The 19,090-nt window shown below is 44.0% G+C and overlaps 1 protein-coding gene across 1 annotated transcript; it reads left to right on the forward strand.

Annotated features, from left to right (window-relative positions):
- The first annotated feature begins 1,599 nt into the window (after positions 1 to 1,599).
- LOC147608203 (vacuolar-sorting protein BRO1-like) lies at positions 1,600 to 16,620 on the forward strand. Its single transcript, XM_086789482.1, has 7 exons — positions 1,600 to 3,669; positions 3,755 to 3,844; positions 14,703 to 14,771; positions 14,872 to 15,012; positions 15,507 to 15,555; positions 15,700 to 15,806; positions 15,968 to 16,620. Exons 1-7 carry the CDS (start codon positions 2,056 to 2,058, stop codon positions 16,451 to 16,453), a joined length of 2,556 nt encoding a protein of 851 aa, XP_086645608.1. The 5' UTR covers positions 1,600 to 2,055; the 3' UTR covers positions 16,454 to 16,620.
- Positions 16,621 to 19,090: the final 2,470 nt, after the last annotated feature.

Raw genomic sequence — 19,090 nt, forward strand, 5'->3', positions numbered from 1 at the left:
AACTAACAACCAAGATATTGGATTGGAGTGCCCCTCCGGATCCACTCGAAATCCTCAACTGCTCGCCAAGTTGGGGCGAGTGTTGAGCCTACCCAAAAACCACACGACTTGTGCCAGTTGATCTCTGCTCCTGATGCGGCAAAAAACCTTGATCGCCTTCGCAAATCTCTGTAGATTTCCCACATCTTCTACAAGGAAAGCTGCTGTGTCATCTACAAACTTTGAGTCCAGCAGCTCCTCCTGTGAGTGCGGAGGGGAAGACGCAATCCCTGAAGCCCAGTCTCCTAGGCAGAGAGAATCATCCTCTATGTACCTTATTACATCCACATGGATCTTATCTTCAACCTTATTACAAAACCCGACCTAGTCACTTTATCCATAGAAATTAATGCAACCTTGGTAGTGCAGTCTTCCCCTCCCCAAGATAAGATCACACATGATCAATAACATAAGATCAAAATGTAACCATCACCCCTACAAAAGCTCACTGCTGCTAACAATTTTCACCTTTTGATGAGCTTAAGCTACAAGGGCAACACAGGGCTTTGGCTTCCCAAGAAACCTTCTCAAGCCTTTGGTGACAAAAGCATATAGGAAGAACGAGAAAAGATCAACAAATCGAAGAAGGCCAAAAAGGTTCACTAATGCTACGTGCCTTGATAATTTATTAGATCCCAATGTTCCCATCAGGGTGACACAATACTTTATGTCCTTAAGCAAAAGAATTATACACACTAACTCCACCAAACTAAAGTTCCATTGTGATAACTCCAGATGTTCAAAAGTTGTGGCACCCGCAATAACATGTAGCGACTTCCCCTAAAACTAGAGTAGTAACACAAGAACCTACTTGTCTAGAATAAAAAGAAAATCAAAATGGAGTAACACAAGAAACCTACTTGTTTAGGAGAAAAAGAAAATCAAAATGGAGTAACACAAGAATCTTACTTGTCTAGAAGAAAAAGAAAATCAAAATGGAGTAACACAAGAATCTTACCTAAAAATTACGGAGAGTAGCACAAGAATCTTACACAAGAATCACAAGGATATTACTAAAATTTTTAGAGTATCACAAAAGTATTCCATTTTTATAGATTCTTACACAACAATATTACCTAAAATTCGTAGAGTATCACAAGAATCTTCCACTTGCAAATTAAAGCAAGTAGCTACAACAAGAACCTTCACTCAAAAGGGGTAGAGTGCCACAAGAATATACTTAACCAAGAGAAAGGAAAACAGGTAGCAGTATGTCGATACTTAACCAAGAGAAAACAACAGTAGCACTATGTTGATGCTTAAGAGAAAACTTGAATTTTTGTGTTGCTCCCTTTCCCGCCATCTGATACAGTCTCCTTACAAGGGCAATTTCACATGTATTTCCGTCAATGCTTGGTTGGCCACACTAGCTAGAGCACACACCTGCAAAACAGCTGCACATCATGCTAACTTGGGTAGTTATGCTCATCCTAGGTTTCAAACTGTATGGAGCAATTGAGTCCGTCCGCCGTCCACTTGGGCGCCGTGTGAAACCTGGGTTCTGTGTCCGCCGACCTGGCGTTTGAAAATAATAAAGGGCGAATTTGCTTATCTATTTCTTAATCACAGGGTCTACAGGAAAGCACGGATTTGCAGGTTCAATTTCTACAAATTTGCTTCTATAGCCCTGATAGTCGCTCTGCTTCAAGGGTTAACTGTCTGCAGGTTGGGTGGTGGAATCGAAGTCTAGGGTTTCGATTTTTTAGTGGTTTCTGCAGAGCTGGAAATATGTAGCAGGTCGCTTCAGTGATTTCGGATTCCAACCGATTGATCGGATGCTTTTAGAGTTTCGGAAAATAAAACATAATCGCTTTTAGGGTTTCGATTTCCTGCAAGTTTGTGGCAATCTTAAGAAGCACAGTTTCAAAGCCTGTCAGATTTTGTTCAGGCCTCTCTGCAAGCAACTCTGATCCAAGACCTTGGTGTTGGAGTCTTAAGCGTTCTAGCTTTTTAGGGTTTCATCCAAATCAGGCCTCGGATTTTTGGGCTTTTGATTTTGAATTCTTTCTTTGTGACATGGCTACGCCCTCTGTTGCCATCAATGTCATGCTTCCCGTACAAGAGAAGAAGACAAATGCAGTTGATCTTTACAAGCCCCTCCGACAGTACATTGTTGAGCACTATTCCGAAAGGGAAGCCGTCGACAATGAAGAGGATTTGCAGATGGTGCAACAGATGCGGAATGAAGTTGAGAAGGTCTCCGACTCACTTGAAGCACGCCGTGATCTGCTACAGAGATACTATAGAGCCCTCTGCGTGATGGAGTCGCGCTTTCCCATATCCAATGAGAAGGAGCATGTCAACACGCTCTCCTTCACATGGTTTGATGCTTTCAAGCCAGGAAAGAAAGCCAGCCAGCAGAACATACACTTTGAGAAAGCTTCTGTTGTCTTCAATCTGGGTGCTGTTCAAAGCCAGATAGCTTTGGGTGCTGATCGCTCAACTCTCAATGGCATCAAGCAGGCGTGTAACTGCTTCCAGGCGTCCGCCGGGGCATTTGCATTCCTCAGAGACAACATCTCGATGAAGGCTTCTGGGAGTAGTTCTACAGTTGACATCTCCGTGGAGTCTGCAGGGATGCTTGAGAGGCTCATGCTTGCTCAAGCTCAAGAATGTTTCTTTGAAAAGGCGGTTTCTGATAAAAAACCATCGTTACTATGTGGGAAGCTGGCAAGGCAGGTTGGCTTATACTATGAAGAAGCGCATGCAGCTTTGATACTCCCTCCTCTCAATCAACACTTTGATCGCGCATGGATAGCCCATCTGCAACTGAAAGCAGCTCAATTTCATGGGGAGGCTTGCTACAGGATAGCTTTAGAACTCCACGAGAAAGAGGATATTGCCGAAGAAATAGCTCGCTTAAGCGTTGCAAGCAGTGTGCTTGCCACAGCAAAGAAATTGGGTCGTGGTGCTGTGAGCCCGCTTCTGGATGCTGTGTCTAAACTTGAAGCAAACGTAAACCACAACCTTGAGCAGGCCAAGAAGGAAAATGACCGCGTGTATCTCACGAGAGTTCCTCCTTCGAATTCTTTGCCTCTGTTGCCGGCAGCCTCACTTGTAAAGCCATTCAATCTGGCAGATGTTCTGGATGCTAGCAAGGAAAAGCTGTTCGCAGGCCTAGTTCCGGACAGCAGTGCAAAGGCGCTTTCCAGATACACTGAAATGCTAGATGACATAATAAGAACTCAAGCAGAAAAACTGCAGCAAGAAAGCGAGATTGCTAGGGTGAGGCTCAAAGAGATGGAGCTTCCGGAGTCCCTTCATGCCCTGGAAGGGAGTGCCACTCTTCCTGAGCAGCTTAAAGGTGACGTTGAAGCCGTGCAATTGGTTGGGGGGCCATCAGGTTTGGAGACTGAGATGAGACAGTTACAGGACTTGAGACGGGTCAATCAAGAATTGCTTGCACAGTGTGAGGAAATACTGCAAAAGGAGTCCCAAGAGGATGCACGATTGAGGGCACAATTTGGAACTCGCTGGACAAGGCCACAGTCGAGCACACTGACCAAGAGTTTCCAAGATTGTGTGAACAGCTTCAATGCAAAGTTGAAGCAAGCTGCAGACATGGATGCAAGAATCAATCGCACAATTCAAGACAACTGGGCTATGATGTCTATTCTTTCTGTGAAGCCGGTTAGTAAACTTTGTAAATAAATTAGAAAACCATCATGTTGCTACTAGATTCGAATTTGACTTTATACTATATTTCAATGTGCAGATAGAATCGGCTCTTCCAACGATAGGGAGGCCTATCATGTCCTTGAATGGGGATGAAGATGCGATTGTTGGTGCTTTGAAACAAAGTTTGGTATGTGATAGTGCTCTTACTAAGGTTTCTTTCTTATCATTGTGTGACTAGGATGAAGGGTCCTTATCATCCATCAGAGACTGATATAGATAATCATCTGACAAGCTCCACTAGAGAGCGAAAAAAGGGGTCTTTTGTGTTGTTGCACATGTCAGACTCCAATTGTGGCATCTTAACACGGGTCCACCCCCCCCCCCTCTCCTTGGTTTTGGTTCCCTTGCGTGCGATACGAGTTAGGCTGGTCACACATGGGTGCATAGAGATAGATAGTCCTCCCTCAGTGCTCATGGTGGTGGTTGCTTTAGTCTTTCTCTATTCGAGGGACTCCGGCACATCCTCCCATATCCTCGGTCACGTGCACGCTCGTCCGAGTGAGACGGACATTCTTCTACCCATTGGCCAGCTCAGAGGTCGAGTATGTGGCCAGATTCATGTGTTTGTAAGGGCTATTGGCCAGCTCAAAGGTTGAGTATGTGGCCAGATTCATGTGTTTGTAAGGGCTATTGTGCCAGATCATTGTAATACTGTCCAGGCGCCCAATGAGCAGCCCAGTGTGGGCAGAGTTATTGGGTTATTCTTGTGAAGAGAGGAAGTGGTATCGGTGATAGAGTTTGTTGGGATAAGTCGAAGCTTATATGTGTGACAGTCCCTTAAAAGGCTGGTAGCATGTACATGTGTGTGTGCGTGTGAACCACCTCTCAGGAGGGTGGGTAAGCATGCATTAAATAAGGGTCAAATGGTTTGGTGTGAGAAAGGTCTATGTAACAAGGGCTTGTACTTCATTTTAATTACATCAATCAAATCCATCATTTGAGTTGTGTTACATTGTCACCGAAGCATCAACATGCAGGTTGCTGATATGCAAAAATGCAACACGCAAAAAAAGAGAGTTAAAAAAAAGTGTTTAGAAAAAAAAAGTGATGTGGCGTTGATTTCATGGCAATGTGGACATGGCACTAACATGTGGCAAGGTAGTAGCACAACTTACAAGCAGATCTTACAGGCTTGGAATGATGCGACTAGCTTTTGGAAAGCCAAAGGTTAAAAGCCTTTTATATACTAAAAAGAGAAGAGATTTTATTATTAAAAAGATGCTTTTTGGGCTATAAGTGAGTTTTAAAGCGCTTTTCTCAAGTGCTTTTGGACAAGAACTATAAATTCAGCTATTCTCTCATTGTTGAGACATGTAAAAAGACAAGAGAGCTCTCTAGCTCTAAGAACTTGTACTCAAGACTCTTCCAAGGGGTTTTATCGAATATAACTTGGAGAGAGGGGGGGGTTGGCCCAAGGCTATTCCGACCCCTAGTGTGGTGTCTTTTCTCTCTCTCTCTCTCTCTCTCTCTCTTGTTTATTTTGAGATTTTCTCAATGTTTTATGCGTGAAGTTGTTTCTTGAAGATAAGCTAAGTACTCATGCCACAGCCCTTACGAAGGCTTGTTACATACATCATCTCATACTAAAAGTCTTGTTTCTCTCTCTACAGAAAGGATCATGGTGTCCGAAACTTGGTCATTGCCCGGAACAATATGTGAGTCAGGCAGGGGGAAGTGGCCACGGGGGGAACAATCACAGGACTCCCTCACACCGGTTCAGCACTCCCTCACACCGGTTCAGCTTTATCACTCTTAGTGTCATGTTGCAGTGCCCCATTTGGGATATCTTAGGATGATATGCGAGCTTGTGCTCTTTGAACATGGATGCGTAGAAGGATCCTGTCACACAAAGTCTCACACCGCCTTCTTTATCTTGAGTTTCGCGAGTCTTTAGTAATCCACTTTATCACTTCAAACTTTAAGAGACGAGAGAGAGAGATATAGATATGTACACCTTATTGGGTGCCAACTGGTTATAGATTTTTGTTTGGCCGTCTGTCCGTGGATGGAATGCGCTAAACAACGGTAACTTGGTCCCAAAGTTCTCGAATAATGTCCTCTAAAAACGCGAGGTGAACTTGGAATCCCTATTTAATGTAATGATGCTAGGCAAACCACAAATGGGGTACCAATGCTTGAGAAAAAGGCGGGATACGTTCTTAGCTGTGGTCGTATGCTTGCATGGGATGAGCATGCAGAACGTACTCAAGCGATCCACAATGGTAAAACATTGAGTATTACGAGTTTTGGTGGATGCTAGTAGAGGCCCTACAAAGTTCATAGAGATGTCGATGAAAGGTCAGTCGGGGATAGGCAAATGTTGAAGTAACCCAGCCTTTTTCGTATGTGAAACCTTAACTTTTTACAAATCTTACAAGCTTGAACATGTGAATAAACATCACGCCTCATTTTTGGCCAATAAAAGAACCGCTCTAATTTCTCGAGGGTACTGGGTGTCACGTGCGCCCATGCATTGTGGTACACCATGACAAACTGGCTCATCAATAGTGCAAGATTCATGTACAGAAGTAGTACCTTTTAGGGTTTATTTGTCGTATGCCGTGACCCCTTTGTGAGCCCAGTCCGAGACATGTCATGCACGAGCTACGTAGGTCAGTCTCCCAGCCAGTGTTAGGTCAATCCTCTTAACCTACTATGGAGAATTTAGTAATTCTTCATCATTCAGGAGCATGTAGAGGTCAACCGTAGCAGTAGTTGCATTAGGAGCATATAGATGCATCACATGTAGAAGGGGGCCAGCCCTAAGGCCAACCCCAAGGCAGCCCAAGTGGTGGCTAGCCTTGCAAGGGGCCCATTGTCATGCTTATTGACCAGTCGGCGAGACCCTTGAGGGTCTTAAGGTCCAGTCGTTTAGTTCAAATGGTAGTCGGCTAGGAGATGCAGCAGTCGACACATGTATCTCAGCTGACTAGCATTTTATACTAGTCGGGTTTCAGTTGCTACAGCCAACTGGCATTTAATGCCAGTTGTGAGCATTTTTTTTTGCCTATCCAGTGTCGACCAGCATTTGAACTAGCCGACTGGCTTCCCTTTGCCATATGAAAGAGTCAGCTCAGCCAAGGTAATTTTCGTACGGCGTAGACGGCTTATCGTACGGAATATCGTACGGTACGATACCGTATGTACTCGTACGGATTTTTTTAGAAAAAAATTATTTAAAAAAAAAAAATAAAACTTTTTCCAAAAAAAGTTAAAATTTTTAGGAGGTAATGGTCTTTTTTTTTTGCTTATCTATGCCTATTTGAGCTTCCTCTGTACTATGATGCTTCCCTCCTTTCTAAAATACTCCATATGGACTTGGAAATACCTAAGTTTATAAGTATTTTTTTAAAACACCGTATTTTATCATACGATAAGAAATTTTTTTATATCGTAGCGTATTTTCCCGTACGGTATCGTATCGTACGAACCATACGGTATCATACCTGACAACTATGAGCTTAGTTTAGTCCCAAAATACTCAACATACCTTTAGTCTACTTGTGCTCTCAGCCCAAGGCATAGAAGCTCAGTCTCTTCAGGAGTTTGCAGCACACCTCCCCTTAGTCTCAGGCCAATGTTTTACTCTCGAAGATAGCTTCACAGACGCCTAAAGCTTACGCACAGTTCTCCCCAAGCATTAGGTCGCTTTGTCCTTGCGTTTGGCGGTTAGTCAGTCAGTTTGTCCGCTCAATCTTGTGGACATAGTTCAGCTTGTTTACAGTTCTCCAGAAGAAGTAATAAAGCAAATACTCTTGCTTGCAGAGGGGGGGGGGTGGGGGGCTTTCAGTGGGTAATTCGGGACTCCATTTGGTGTCGACTATACTACATCTGAAACCGGCCTCTGGTAGAAACCAAAGTGCGGTAGACTAGCAGTCACCCTTCCACTTGTAGTCCAGATATAAAAACAAATGTGATTAAGCAACACTCTGTGCTTCCCTCTGATCAGCCAAGACCATTCAGCAGGACAACCTTGAGCATACATCTGGCATATCCCTCCTCTCACAAGGGGCCAGATAGCACAACTCTGCAGCAGACATAAGCCAATGGAAAGAAAGACAGATGAACAAGTTCAGAGCTTACCAAGTCAGTTCGTGATTCTGCACCCGTGGAACAGTTTGTACCAGTCTGCACTTGACAACGACAGTTTGTACTCTTTCCCCTGCAACCGCCTGACTGTTGCACCAAATAAACTCTGATAGAATCTTACATGCAGTTGGAGATTCAACGCCTAACTCTTCAGGACTGAACAGTGCTGTTTCCGCCTATACCTGTCCGTACAGGTCAGCCGTACTTGGTTGTACCTGTCCGTACAGGACTGTACGGGCTGTACTTGCAGTAACCAGAATCTACCCGCCTGCTGTTTGGATGCTGGACGCCTGCGCCGCCTGAAACAGATGATGCCCAACAGACTGTACCTGCTGTTGTACAGCAGACACCACCTGTACTGATTGTACGGAACTGCAGACAACTGATCTGTCTGTACAGTTCTGCTCGTACTGTCTTCAACCTGCTGTCTATACGTGCAAACGCCACCTGAGCCAATAACCAATAGTACTGCAGCCGCCTGACTGTACGGCCTGCAGCTACGTGGTCTGTACGGCCGGTATGCAGTACAACTTGCACTCTTCATAGCAAAACCAGTCGACCAGCTTCCCCTTTCTCTTCCACGCTTGTTTCTTGCACGACTCCCCAAAAGCAAGAGAGAGAGAGAGAGAGGGATGAGAGAAGTGTGTAACTCCAAAAGTGGAGTTGCCCCCTCTCCAAACTTCTCCTAGGCATTAATGTTTTGGTTCCCCTTCACATCTGAAGTGTCCACACATCATTCTCATTTGTCCGGGCACCCCAAATGTGGATCTTTTAATATTTTTGCTCAGCAACCACCATGCCCACACATGTGCTGTTCCATTTTCATAGGGTCATTCTTTTCGGGCTCTGTACGGGATCTCATAAATTCAGCAAACTTCTCACTTTGTGTGAGCTACATAAACACATCCATAACACCAGCCAAACTTCTCACTTTGTGTAGCTCACTTTGTGTGAGCTACATAAACATCCATAACACCAGCCAAACGATTTTTAAACTGAGCATCATCTTCCTCTTTACCAAGCACATCTTCTGGCTGTGTTACATCCTCATATTGCTCAACATCTGCAAGCGTGTTCTCCTGCAAGAATATCCTCGGATTCATTTCTCTCAGGAGAGGTCTCTTGCTCTTCCTCTTCATGATAAAAGTACTCGTCTTTTGTATCAGACATGTTGCTGAATTTTTCAGCAATGACTTTCCTTGAGTCAACCACGAGCTCACCCCCTTAAGAAAGTTGATGATAGGTCCTGGCAACGGAACCTTGAAACCGGCCTCTGGTAGAAACCAAAGTGCGGTAGACTAGCAGTCACCCTTCCACTTGTAGTCCAGATATAAAAACAAATGTGATTGGAGCTAGAGTGCCCCAAATCTGAAAAGAGAACGACGCCTTTTGGCCCCAAAGCTTGGTGCCCCTTACGGTATTTCTTTATTCAATTTCAAAAATATGTAAGGCTGAGTACAACAAAACCAGCCAAGAGAATACACCTGTATGTCCAATCTGGCAGCCCACAATACCTCTTAGCACAGAGGATTCACACACACAGATCTGTGTGTCAAAGCAACACTCTGTGCTTCCCCTTGATCAGCCAAGACCATTCAGCAGGACAACCTTGAGCATACATCTGGCATATCCCTCCTCTCACAAGGGGCCAGATAGCACAACTCTGCAGCAGACATAAGCCAATGGAAAGAAAGACAGATGAACAAGTTCAGAGCTTACCAAGTCAGTGCGTGATTCTGCACCCGTGGAACAGTTCGTGCACTTGACAACGATAGTCTGTACTCTTTCCCCTGCAACCACCTGATTGTTGCACCAAATAAACTCTAATAGAATCTTACATGCAGTTGGAGATTCAACGCCTAACTGTTCAGGACTGAACAGTGCTGTTTCCGCCTATACCTGTCCGTACAAGTCAACCGTACTTGATGTACCTGTACGTACAGGACTGTACGGCTGTACTTGCAGTAACCAGAATCTACCCGCCTCCTGTCTGGATGTTGGATTCCTGCGCCGCCTGAAACAGATGATGCCCAACAGACTGTATCTGCTGTTGTACAGCAAACACCACCTGTACTGATTGTACGGAACTGCAGACAACTGATCTGTCCGTACATTTCTGCCCGTACTGTCTTCAACATGCTGTCTGTACCTGCAAACGCGGCCTGAGCCAATAACCAATAGTACTGCAGCCGCCTGACTGTATGGCCTGCAGCTACGTGGTCTGTACGGCCGGTATGCAGTACAACTTGCACTCTTCACAGCAAAACCAGTCGACCAGCTTCCTCTTTCTCTTCCACGCTTGTTTCTTGCATGACTCCCCAAAAGCAAGAGAGAGAGAGAGAGGGATTAGAGAGGCGTGTAACTCCAAAAGTGGAGTTGCCTCCTCTCCAAACTTATCCTAGGGCCCCAACTTTTAATATTCATTAAAGTTTCCTAGGGGCCACTAAGGCCTAGGGGCAACCATAAATAAAACATTAAAAACATTAATGTTTTGGTTTCCCTTCACATCTGAAGTGTCCACACATCATTCTCATTTGTTCGGGCACCCCAAATGTGAATCTTTTAATATTTTTGCTCAGCAACCACCATGCCCACACTTGTGTTGTTCCATTTTCACAAGGTCATGACATCATCTATTTTCAGTTTCATGTATGTTGTTTTAAAGGATTGCTAAACTCACTAAACTTAGGTTTAAAGAAAAGACTCCGTTGTTTCACACGGACCTAGCTCAGCGCATGTTACACTGTTGATACCTCTATGTCCTCCAACTAAGGAGTCATGGGCATCATGGGGAAGAGCTGCTCGCTTTTCTAGAATTACATAGAGGCGGTTCTTCCAACCGTTCTGCACTGAGTAATGGCCAGGCTTAGAAGTGAGGGCCAAACTGTATTGAGTACCAAACTCGGGGGAATCGACATACTGATCTTTCATGCTATCTAGGTCTTTCCCAGTGATTTCAAGAATGGTAGACTCCTACATGGTCTAGATGCTGACCTTGCCGATCATTCCATTGGGCACTTGGCATGGTTTGAAGCCACTTAAGTGCTTGGTGGTCTGTTTTGACTGTGAAAATCTGTTCATAAAGAAAAGGCTTCCAATGTTTGAGCGCTGTGATTACACCCAAAAGCTCTTTGTCATAAACCGAATAATTCTTTTTGGTGACATTTAACTTTCTACTGTAGTAGGCCACGAGTCTATTGTCCTGCTGAAGAATTGTACCTATGGCTACATTGCTGGTATCGGTAATGACCTCGAAAGGTTCATCCCAAGATGCTAACTTCAAAATGGGCGCTTCTAAGGCTGCTTTTTGGAGTGCACAGAATGCATAAAGCGCCTTGCTAGTAACTTTGACTTTTTGTCTACGAGTTTTCACCCCATGCGCTCTCGATCGAGCTCTCGTTGGTGCTCCCGAGCGGCAAGTTCAGCCTGACGCCTGTCTTCTTGAAGCCTGCGTTGGGCTTGCTGCTTCCTCATAGTCCCGTTTGTCTGCTTTTTCTTCCCTCATCCTCTAGTCTTTGTTGTTCCATCTGAAAGAAGAGGGTGATGAAGTTGGGGGTAACTGGAGGAGTGTGTTTTGCTCTTGTTGCCTCCAAGAGTTGGAGACACTCCATGAGAAGCTGGTTCTGTGCTCGGAGTAGAGCTATGGCATCTGTAGTGAAACGTCTTCTCGCTGATGTGTACTCTCCTCTCTACACATGTTACAGAAGTCAGTGGTCGTACAGGAGTGAAGTATGACCATCCAAGGATGCTCTCACGCTAGGATGCGGTGTGTGTGGACAAGCTGAGTGTGATACCAATGTAACGTGCAGCGGAATTATGCGTAGAAGGATCCTGTCACCCAAAGTCTCACACCGCTTTATCACTTTATCACTTTAGCAATCCACTTTATCACTACAAACATTAAGAGATGAGAGAGAGAGAGATAGATTTGTACACCTTATTGGGTTCCAAAGCACTCACTGAATGTAGCATGAGTCATTCCTATGTCTAATTCAGAAAAAGAATGCTTCTCATTGGTAAATTCTTAATTCAAAACCAAACTCTAAGCTTGTAAGGACCGTGTGAAACAACGAAACGTTTCTTTAAACCTGAGTTAAGTGAGTCTTTAGCAATTGTTTAAAACAGCATACGTGAATCTGAAAATAGATGTAGTACAGACGACACTAGATGGGGTCCCGAATTACCCACCGAAGTCCCCCCCCCCCCACGCATGCAAGAGAATTTGCTTTATTTCTTCTTCTGGAGAACTTTATACAAGCTTAACTGTGTCCCAAATTACCCATTGAAGGCTCCCCTCCTTTTGCTAGGAGTATTTGCTTTATTATCTTTGAAGAGGATGAATGAAGGACTGACTTGGGATTGTAGATAAGCCAAAGACAAGGCCATTGAAAGACCAAGAGTCGGGTTGAACTCTACACGGCTGTAGAAGCACTAATTATGACCAATCTCAAGTCTATGCACTCTTCCAATGGATTGTAGGAAGGCTGTAAATTGGCTGAGAGAAGGGGCGGATTGGGACTGTTTCTAGGTAGAATGCCACGTTTTACCTTGATCAAAGGGGTTGTAGCAATATGATGAGGTGTATGAGTGCTGAAAATTGTGAAAAGGCAAGGTTCTGTAGTGGTTCTTCTGGCTGACTGCTGATGATGGTGTGTTTTGATGATGTATGTACTATGGCTGAATGCTCAAGCGTTGATGCTCCTTGTGTTGAAGGACTGAAATGCTTGACTCCAAAGATGATGAGATGAGATGAATGATGCAAGGCTATGCTATTAATATGCTCTTATGTGCTGGTCGGCGAGCTGTGAAGCTGGCCGACTGCGACATGACTTGCATAAATGGATAATGTTGGAATAATATGGTAAAAATAGTAGATGATATTCTAAGGCTTCTGCAGTGGTCTATGTGCAAATAAGATGAATGATATGCACGATGCAACTATGATTTGATGCAAATTCTAAGGCTTCTACTAACTCTATATGCATGAATGATTCTCTGCAAGTGGGTTAAGGGACTTTGACTGATTGACTCTCTCAGGCTGAGGAATGACCTACGTAGCTCGTGCGTGACATATCCTGGGACTGAGGATTACAATGGGGTCACGATGTACGACAATTATCAAATCCTAAAGGGTTCTACTGTTGTACAATGTTGCACTGATGATGAGCCATCGTGTCACCATGCTCTACAGTGCAGAGTGCATGTGACATTAGTACCCACACGATGTAATTTTTTTGGTCTCATAGGTCATTTTGGCCTTTTGTAAACATCAATACAACTTTCTTTCTTTCTTTCTTTCTATAGCTCGCTTGCTTCTCTCTCTCTCTCTCTCTCTCTCTCTCTCTCTCTCTAGGATGGAGCTTCACTCTCCATAGCCGTCTAGCTCTGCATTGTGCTAACCCTAGGCAATACCAATAAGTGATTCTTCTTCTCTTTCCCATCCACTGCAATCGCTTCTCTTCACTAGTTGTTGTCGATTCTTTAAATTTTTTTTTTCCCGTTGGATGGCGCTTGTCGAACTCTTGTGTAGGAGCATGTGAAGTTGTCACGTGCACCCCACACTTGGATGCCACGTGGACGTATCTGTATAGCAGGTGCAAGACCTGGAGTGGTAATTGGTCCCTTGTGAGCCCTAGTCTGGGACGAGTCAGCCTGGGTTCCACTCTAAGCGTCCAAGGTCAAGTGTACAAGTCTAGTACATAGTCTTGGTCAGGTGTGCAAGTCCCGCACATGGAATAGTGCCAGTCTGTATTGTGAGTCATCCTCTGGTATGATGATGAGTGCTCCGGGCATTGATAGGCTTGTAGCCAGATGCAAAGGCACGTAAGGAGCATATAACTGCATGTGACAAGTGCTGAATTGCTTCAAGGACCAGGACAGCCAAGGGAATTCTAAGCGAATGGTGAACTAGAAGCTCAAGAGTCCGGTCATTACAGGCTGCAGATTTACAGCCAGGGAGGACCTAAAGAAAGTCAGTCTTTTTGTTATCATTCAATAAAGCAAATGCACCAGTCCTTGGTGGGGGCCCTTTCGAGGGTATTTGGGACTGAATCGAGTGTGATTGTCTTTATTCTCCTTGTCTCTCTCTCTCTCCGTCTCTCTTGCACTCTTATCTCCGCTACATTGTGCAATCATCCGGAACCAAGGTGCTGAATATTCCTTATCAAAGTATAATCCTGTCTGTAAGCTTTCGCATGTTACATAAGCCTTGATATAATAAGGCTTTAATAAGCCTTATTAAACGGTCCGCTGCCGCCGCCGCAACCGCCACGTGAAGCTCCTACTCCCATGGCCTGTGGTGGGTGCTCCTATGGCCTGTTGTGGATCAACGTGTGGTTGTGTGCTCATCGCCCATATATGCCCGCTACAGCTGTTGCGCCATGCTAGCTCCATGACGTCAACAAATAGGGGCTTTCTTACATGGTAAAATTGTCAAATTAGTGCTTCTACATTTACTGAAATTTATGGGTTTCTGCAAGATTATCTTCTTGCACCAAAACTGAAGGTTCTGCAACACCATTAATTTGGGGGTTTTATAAAAAACCTACATCACTTCTCTATGGTACTGCCAACATCTGCCATGTCTTCATTTGTCGAGAGGTTCTTAGGCAGCGGGTTTCTAACCTGGCAGACCAAGATGCAACTACTTAGGAGTGTGGGGTGTGATTTTTGGAGATGATCAGGATCCTGGAGCAACTGAGCACAATTTTTTCCCCGTAACAAGCGATGTATTCTGAGTCGAATCTGTGTGCTGGGCAGTGTTTCCCTATGCGGAGTTATGCTAGGTTAAATTTTTGGTTTGTCTTTATGCTAATAATGTCTTAGAGAGGGATTGAGGCTGGAATTTTATTTTGTTTCTTTGGTTTCTAACATTTGTAGTAGTTTGACAAATGTAGGGACAATTAGAGATGTTGGGTTCACAGCGTGCTGGGCTGGAGGATATGCTTAAGGAAATGAAACGAAAGGTTTGTTCTGCTCTGTCCGGAATAGCCTGTTTGAAAGGAAGGCATACTTGTAGCCCCAGAGTCTAAACGTTTGAAGCTTGGTGTGGTTCTTGAATTTCAGGACAATATCTTGCCAAAGCTGATGACCACCTCTGGATCTTATGAAGATCTTTTCAAGAGAGAACTGGGAAAGTATGATCAAGTTTGTCAGGAAGTAAGCAGAAATATAGAGGCGCAGGAGAAATTGCTTCAGCAAATCAAGGTTAGCAAGTTGATTTTATAAATTTACTCAACTAGGATGGCCATGTTGGCTTCGTGAATTGTGTAGGCAACATGGGCACAAAAGCACAATCCTTCTGTCTTATATAGAGCCATCCCCTGTTCCTAGCTGTGTCAACTTTTAGAGCCCACGTTTTGGCTTGGAGGTGCTGTTAGGAGATCCTGTGACATTTAGGAGGTGAAGACGGGAGGATATACAAGTGCAGAACAAGTTTAGTAGCCAAATGAGCAAGTGTGGGTAGTACAGCAATGAGGGTAGCTGAACTATGAAGGGCTAAAAATTAATAGCAAGTTAGCCTTAAAGCAAAGGTAGTGCTCCTTTACTGTAGGTGCAAGGAAAAGCAAGTGTATGTATTGTAGAAGCTATACCAATACTCATCTATGTAAGGTGGTATCCCAATCGTGGCATCATGAGATATCGTTTCTCTTTTTTCTGTTCTGAGCTCAATCTTAACTTGAAAGTTTTTTTAATTTCAGATGCAAAATGGTGCATTTGCAACGGTTTTCAATTTGGAAGACTTTAAAGGTGAGCTGATACTTTTCTGCTTGGCAAGAGTCTGAGCACAAGTTGAATGGTTGGTGCATTACATCTAGAACAAGTAATCAGTTATGATTAGGCAGCGTTCTCTTAACATATGTGCACTTAAATGCGGATTGCTCTGATTTCCAGCCTCCTGTGACCGCACTTTTAAGCATATCAGTGCAGCGGTCTTGAAGTATCGTGAAATAAGGGATAACATCAACAATGCGGGCATCAAATTCTATATCTCTCTCCAGGTTGGTTTACGGTTGGATGGAATCGGATACTATGTATGAGTTTGATCTATGATCATCACACGGTGCATATGCAATGTGGTTGGGTACACATGCAGGATGCTTGTGTTCCACCATAGTTTATTACTGCTCTACACAAAGCATGATAGGGTTCCTTCTTTCAGGATGCAATCAACAACCTTAAGCAGCAATGTAGCGATTATGCAATGACCCGTGAGATTCAAGGTCGTGACATGATAGAGGATCTGCAACGGCACATTTTGGGCTTATCTTTCAGAGGAAGCAGCCCTGCCAACAATCAGCTTGAGAGAGCAGTGGGTAGTGGTTTTTCTATTTTTCCGTTTGGTTCATCTCATACAGCTTCTCAACCTCAACAGCAGCAGCAGATTCCTCCAAACACCACTTCAGGTGGGCAACATCAAATGCCACAGCCATCATATTATGCTTCTGGGCAGACCCATGGTGCACCACCCCCTTATTATTCACAAGCCACTTCAACCCCAAATCACAACTACAGCCAACCACCCTACCCTGGGTGGCAAGGGGCGTATTATAATGCTGCTTCTATGAATGCTTACCCAGGCTCTTCTCAACCTTCCCAGCCTCCTTACCAGGTACCTTACTATCCTCGGCCACAAGATAACAAGTAACACTTAAAAATCTATGGTGTGTTCACTATAGATTAGAGCCATCATTCCAGGTTCTAGGCTCTTCTTGTATATGCAAAACCCATTATTTGTAGTGTATTTTTGTTAGCCATCCGCAGTACACATGGACTGGAAACTTTGGTTATATAAATGGTTTTGTATCTTTTAAATGGTTGGATCTAAGAATATTTGACTAGGGTTTATTTTTCTTGACGTAAATGGCTGTCATTATAACCTGATAAAGCTATGGAGCCTCACTGAGACACCATACATGTTTAAAAAGCGACTTTTTCTCTCCCGAAAAAGAGAAAAAGTAGAAAAAGCCAAATAAAGCAGGATATATGTGTCCTCTTGTAAGAATGCCATTCTACCAAGAAGTCCTCTAAATGATGTGTGATACCATAAGCCTCCCAATGAGGTCTAAGAGTAGGAACTCTCTGGATGTGCCTAAGGCAAGATGCTTGGCGTTCTACATAGTATAACTAAAGAAAGGCATGCTTTTTATTGGGTTGGTAGTATCCCTCCACTCCCACTCATCAGGGTCCCAATGCAAATACCTGATAGGGCAACCATCATACAATCAAAGGCTCCAAGCATCTATGATCATTGCTAGGGGGGATCAATATAAAAGTGATTCCTTGCTCTCCCAACAACTCTCATAGGACGCGCCACCGGGCCCTTGATGATATCTTGCAATCAAAGGCTCCAAGCATCTGTGATCATTGCTAGGGGGGATCAATATAAAAGTGATTCCTTGCTCTCCCAACAACTCTCATAGGACACACCACTGGGCCCTTGATGATATCTTGTATGTCACCTCTCTCCAAATACCATCCATCATGTACATAGAAAAAGATTGGTGCTTCATTCTCCCTCGGTGTGGGGAGGCCCAAACTTGTAGAGGTACACGTCCCGAAGAAGACTCCCAGCCACAAGCGATGAAGCCCTTCCAAGAAGGTCCATGTGATCTAGTGGTTGGGTATGGCAACATCAATCTGCACAATCCTTTGACTAGTGCCTCTCAAATGTTGCATAAGCACCTCTTTGATTCTCCATGAGGCGTTTAAGCCTCTTCCAATTTAGCACTATGGGGAAGAGAGTCTCCCTCCCAACCAGTCCATTGAATATGTATAGCTGCCCCAAGAGGTCTACCATACTCATCCAACATCAAGTCATTCCACATAATGAGTTGTCTGTTAGCTTCCTCATTTTATCATCGAGGTATGTGAACCAAGAACATCCTCATGCAATCCCAAGCCCGTAGAAGGGATCTAACCAAAGGGGAGGATTGGGGGTGATGCTTTGCCTTAAAAAAGATAAAAGCATGGTGCGTATATCCACTCACCTCTCCTTACCAGAGTACACTTTGTAACCTGTTGCATGAGAAAGTCCTTCCATGGCTCAGTGCTAGGAAGAAATCCTATGACAATCATCTTACAAAGCAATGCATTACACTGCATTTGTGGGCTTATGATTTCCCAAGCAACTGTAGCCTTGGTGTGTATTGTGCCATCTAATCCTGACTAAAGAAAATTTCGAATGGGCCGATGAATCCCCTATGAAAAACCCAACAAGAAGTGATAAATGTAGTGTGGCCAATAGCACTTGGTTAACTGCCAAGGCTCTAGATGCCAAATCAAGCCTCTTGCTACTTCAATGTTGAAGTTTGGCTTTAATGCTTATGACCACATGCGCAAATTGTTGTGTTGGGGAAATGTCAACGCCAACTTGGTAGCCAAGGTATTTGGTAGTGCATCCTCTCCCAATCCAAGTAAACCCCACATCCAAACCCCAATATACTTGTGGAGAATCACTAATGCAAAATCCCACTAACTTGTGCCAATTAATGGTGGCTCCTGCTACCAAACAAAACATCTACAAGGTTGTCCAGAAGGCACATAGACATGCATGTGAGGCCTCCAAAAACATCGCGATATCATTTGCTAATGACAATCCAATAACTCTTCCTATGTACATATAGGCAATCCAATTAACTCTTCCTATGTACATATAGGCAATACAATAACCCTCCATGAGAAAGGGGGGCATTGTACCTATACGCCAAATCTCCTATAAAGCAACAATGATTGAATCCCAATGTGGTCCCAAAACTGTATAAAGAAGGATTAGGAGAATCCCCTGGCCATTTTCCTTTTGAAACAGCCTGCAATGCATGTCTCAACTCATCCTTTGAGAAGGAAGAACACATATCATCTGTGATGATGATAGGTTTGGGCATGCACTCCCAACTTCTCTATTGTGCAATATCTCTTTGTGGACAGGTGGTCTCTGCAAAAAGCAATATCCAATAAAAATCTGATGCAATTCTCCTCACCTTATATGGTTTAGTATGAATCTCTCCTTGAAAGTATCTCACACATTTCCTACTAGGGTAGGCCCATGTGCCGAGAAGAAGTGTTTGTTGCACCCATTTGTATCCAAAAGTTCTCGTTAGCATGAAATGAGGACTCAACTTGCCTATCTATGGTCATATGTAGCTTTGCTCTAACTATAGACAAGAGGTCTAGGATCTAAGGAGATTCTGGATGCATCTTGTGTTCCCTTTGAATGCAGCAATCATGTGCCTAATAGCCCTCCTTGTGTAAGGCTTCTTGCTTCTTGGCCAAACCAACAATATGA

Source organism: Cibotium barometz, chromosome 53 (genome assembly GCF_041138505.1).
Source record: "Cibotium barometz isolate CiBa-2024 chromosome 53, ASM4113850v1, whole genome shotgun sequence".
Taxonomy (NCBI): Eukaryota; Viridiplantae; Streptophyta; class Polypodiopsida; order Cyatheales; family Cibotiaceae; genus Cibotium; species Cibotium barometz.

Excerpts from the sequence above, each read along its gene's own strand:
- LOC147608203 (XM_086789482.1), top strand. The coding sequence starts at position 2,056 with ATGGCTACGCCCTCTGTTGCCATCAATGTCATGCTTCCCGTACAAGAG. Across the intron at positions 15,013-15,506 it reads AATTGCTTCAGCAAATCAAG|ATGCAAAATGGTGCATTTGC; the intron begins GTTAGCAAGTTG and ends TTTTAATTTCAG. Across the intron at positions 15,556-15,699 it reads CAATTTGGAAGACTTTAAAG|CCTCCTGTGACCGCACTTTT; the intron begins GTGAGCTGATAC and ends TCTGATTTCCAG.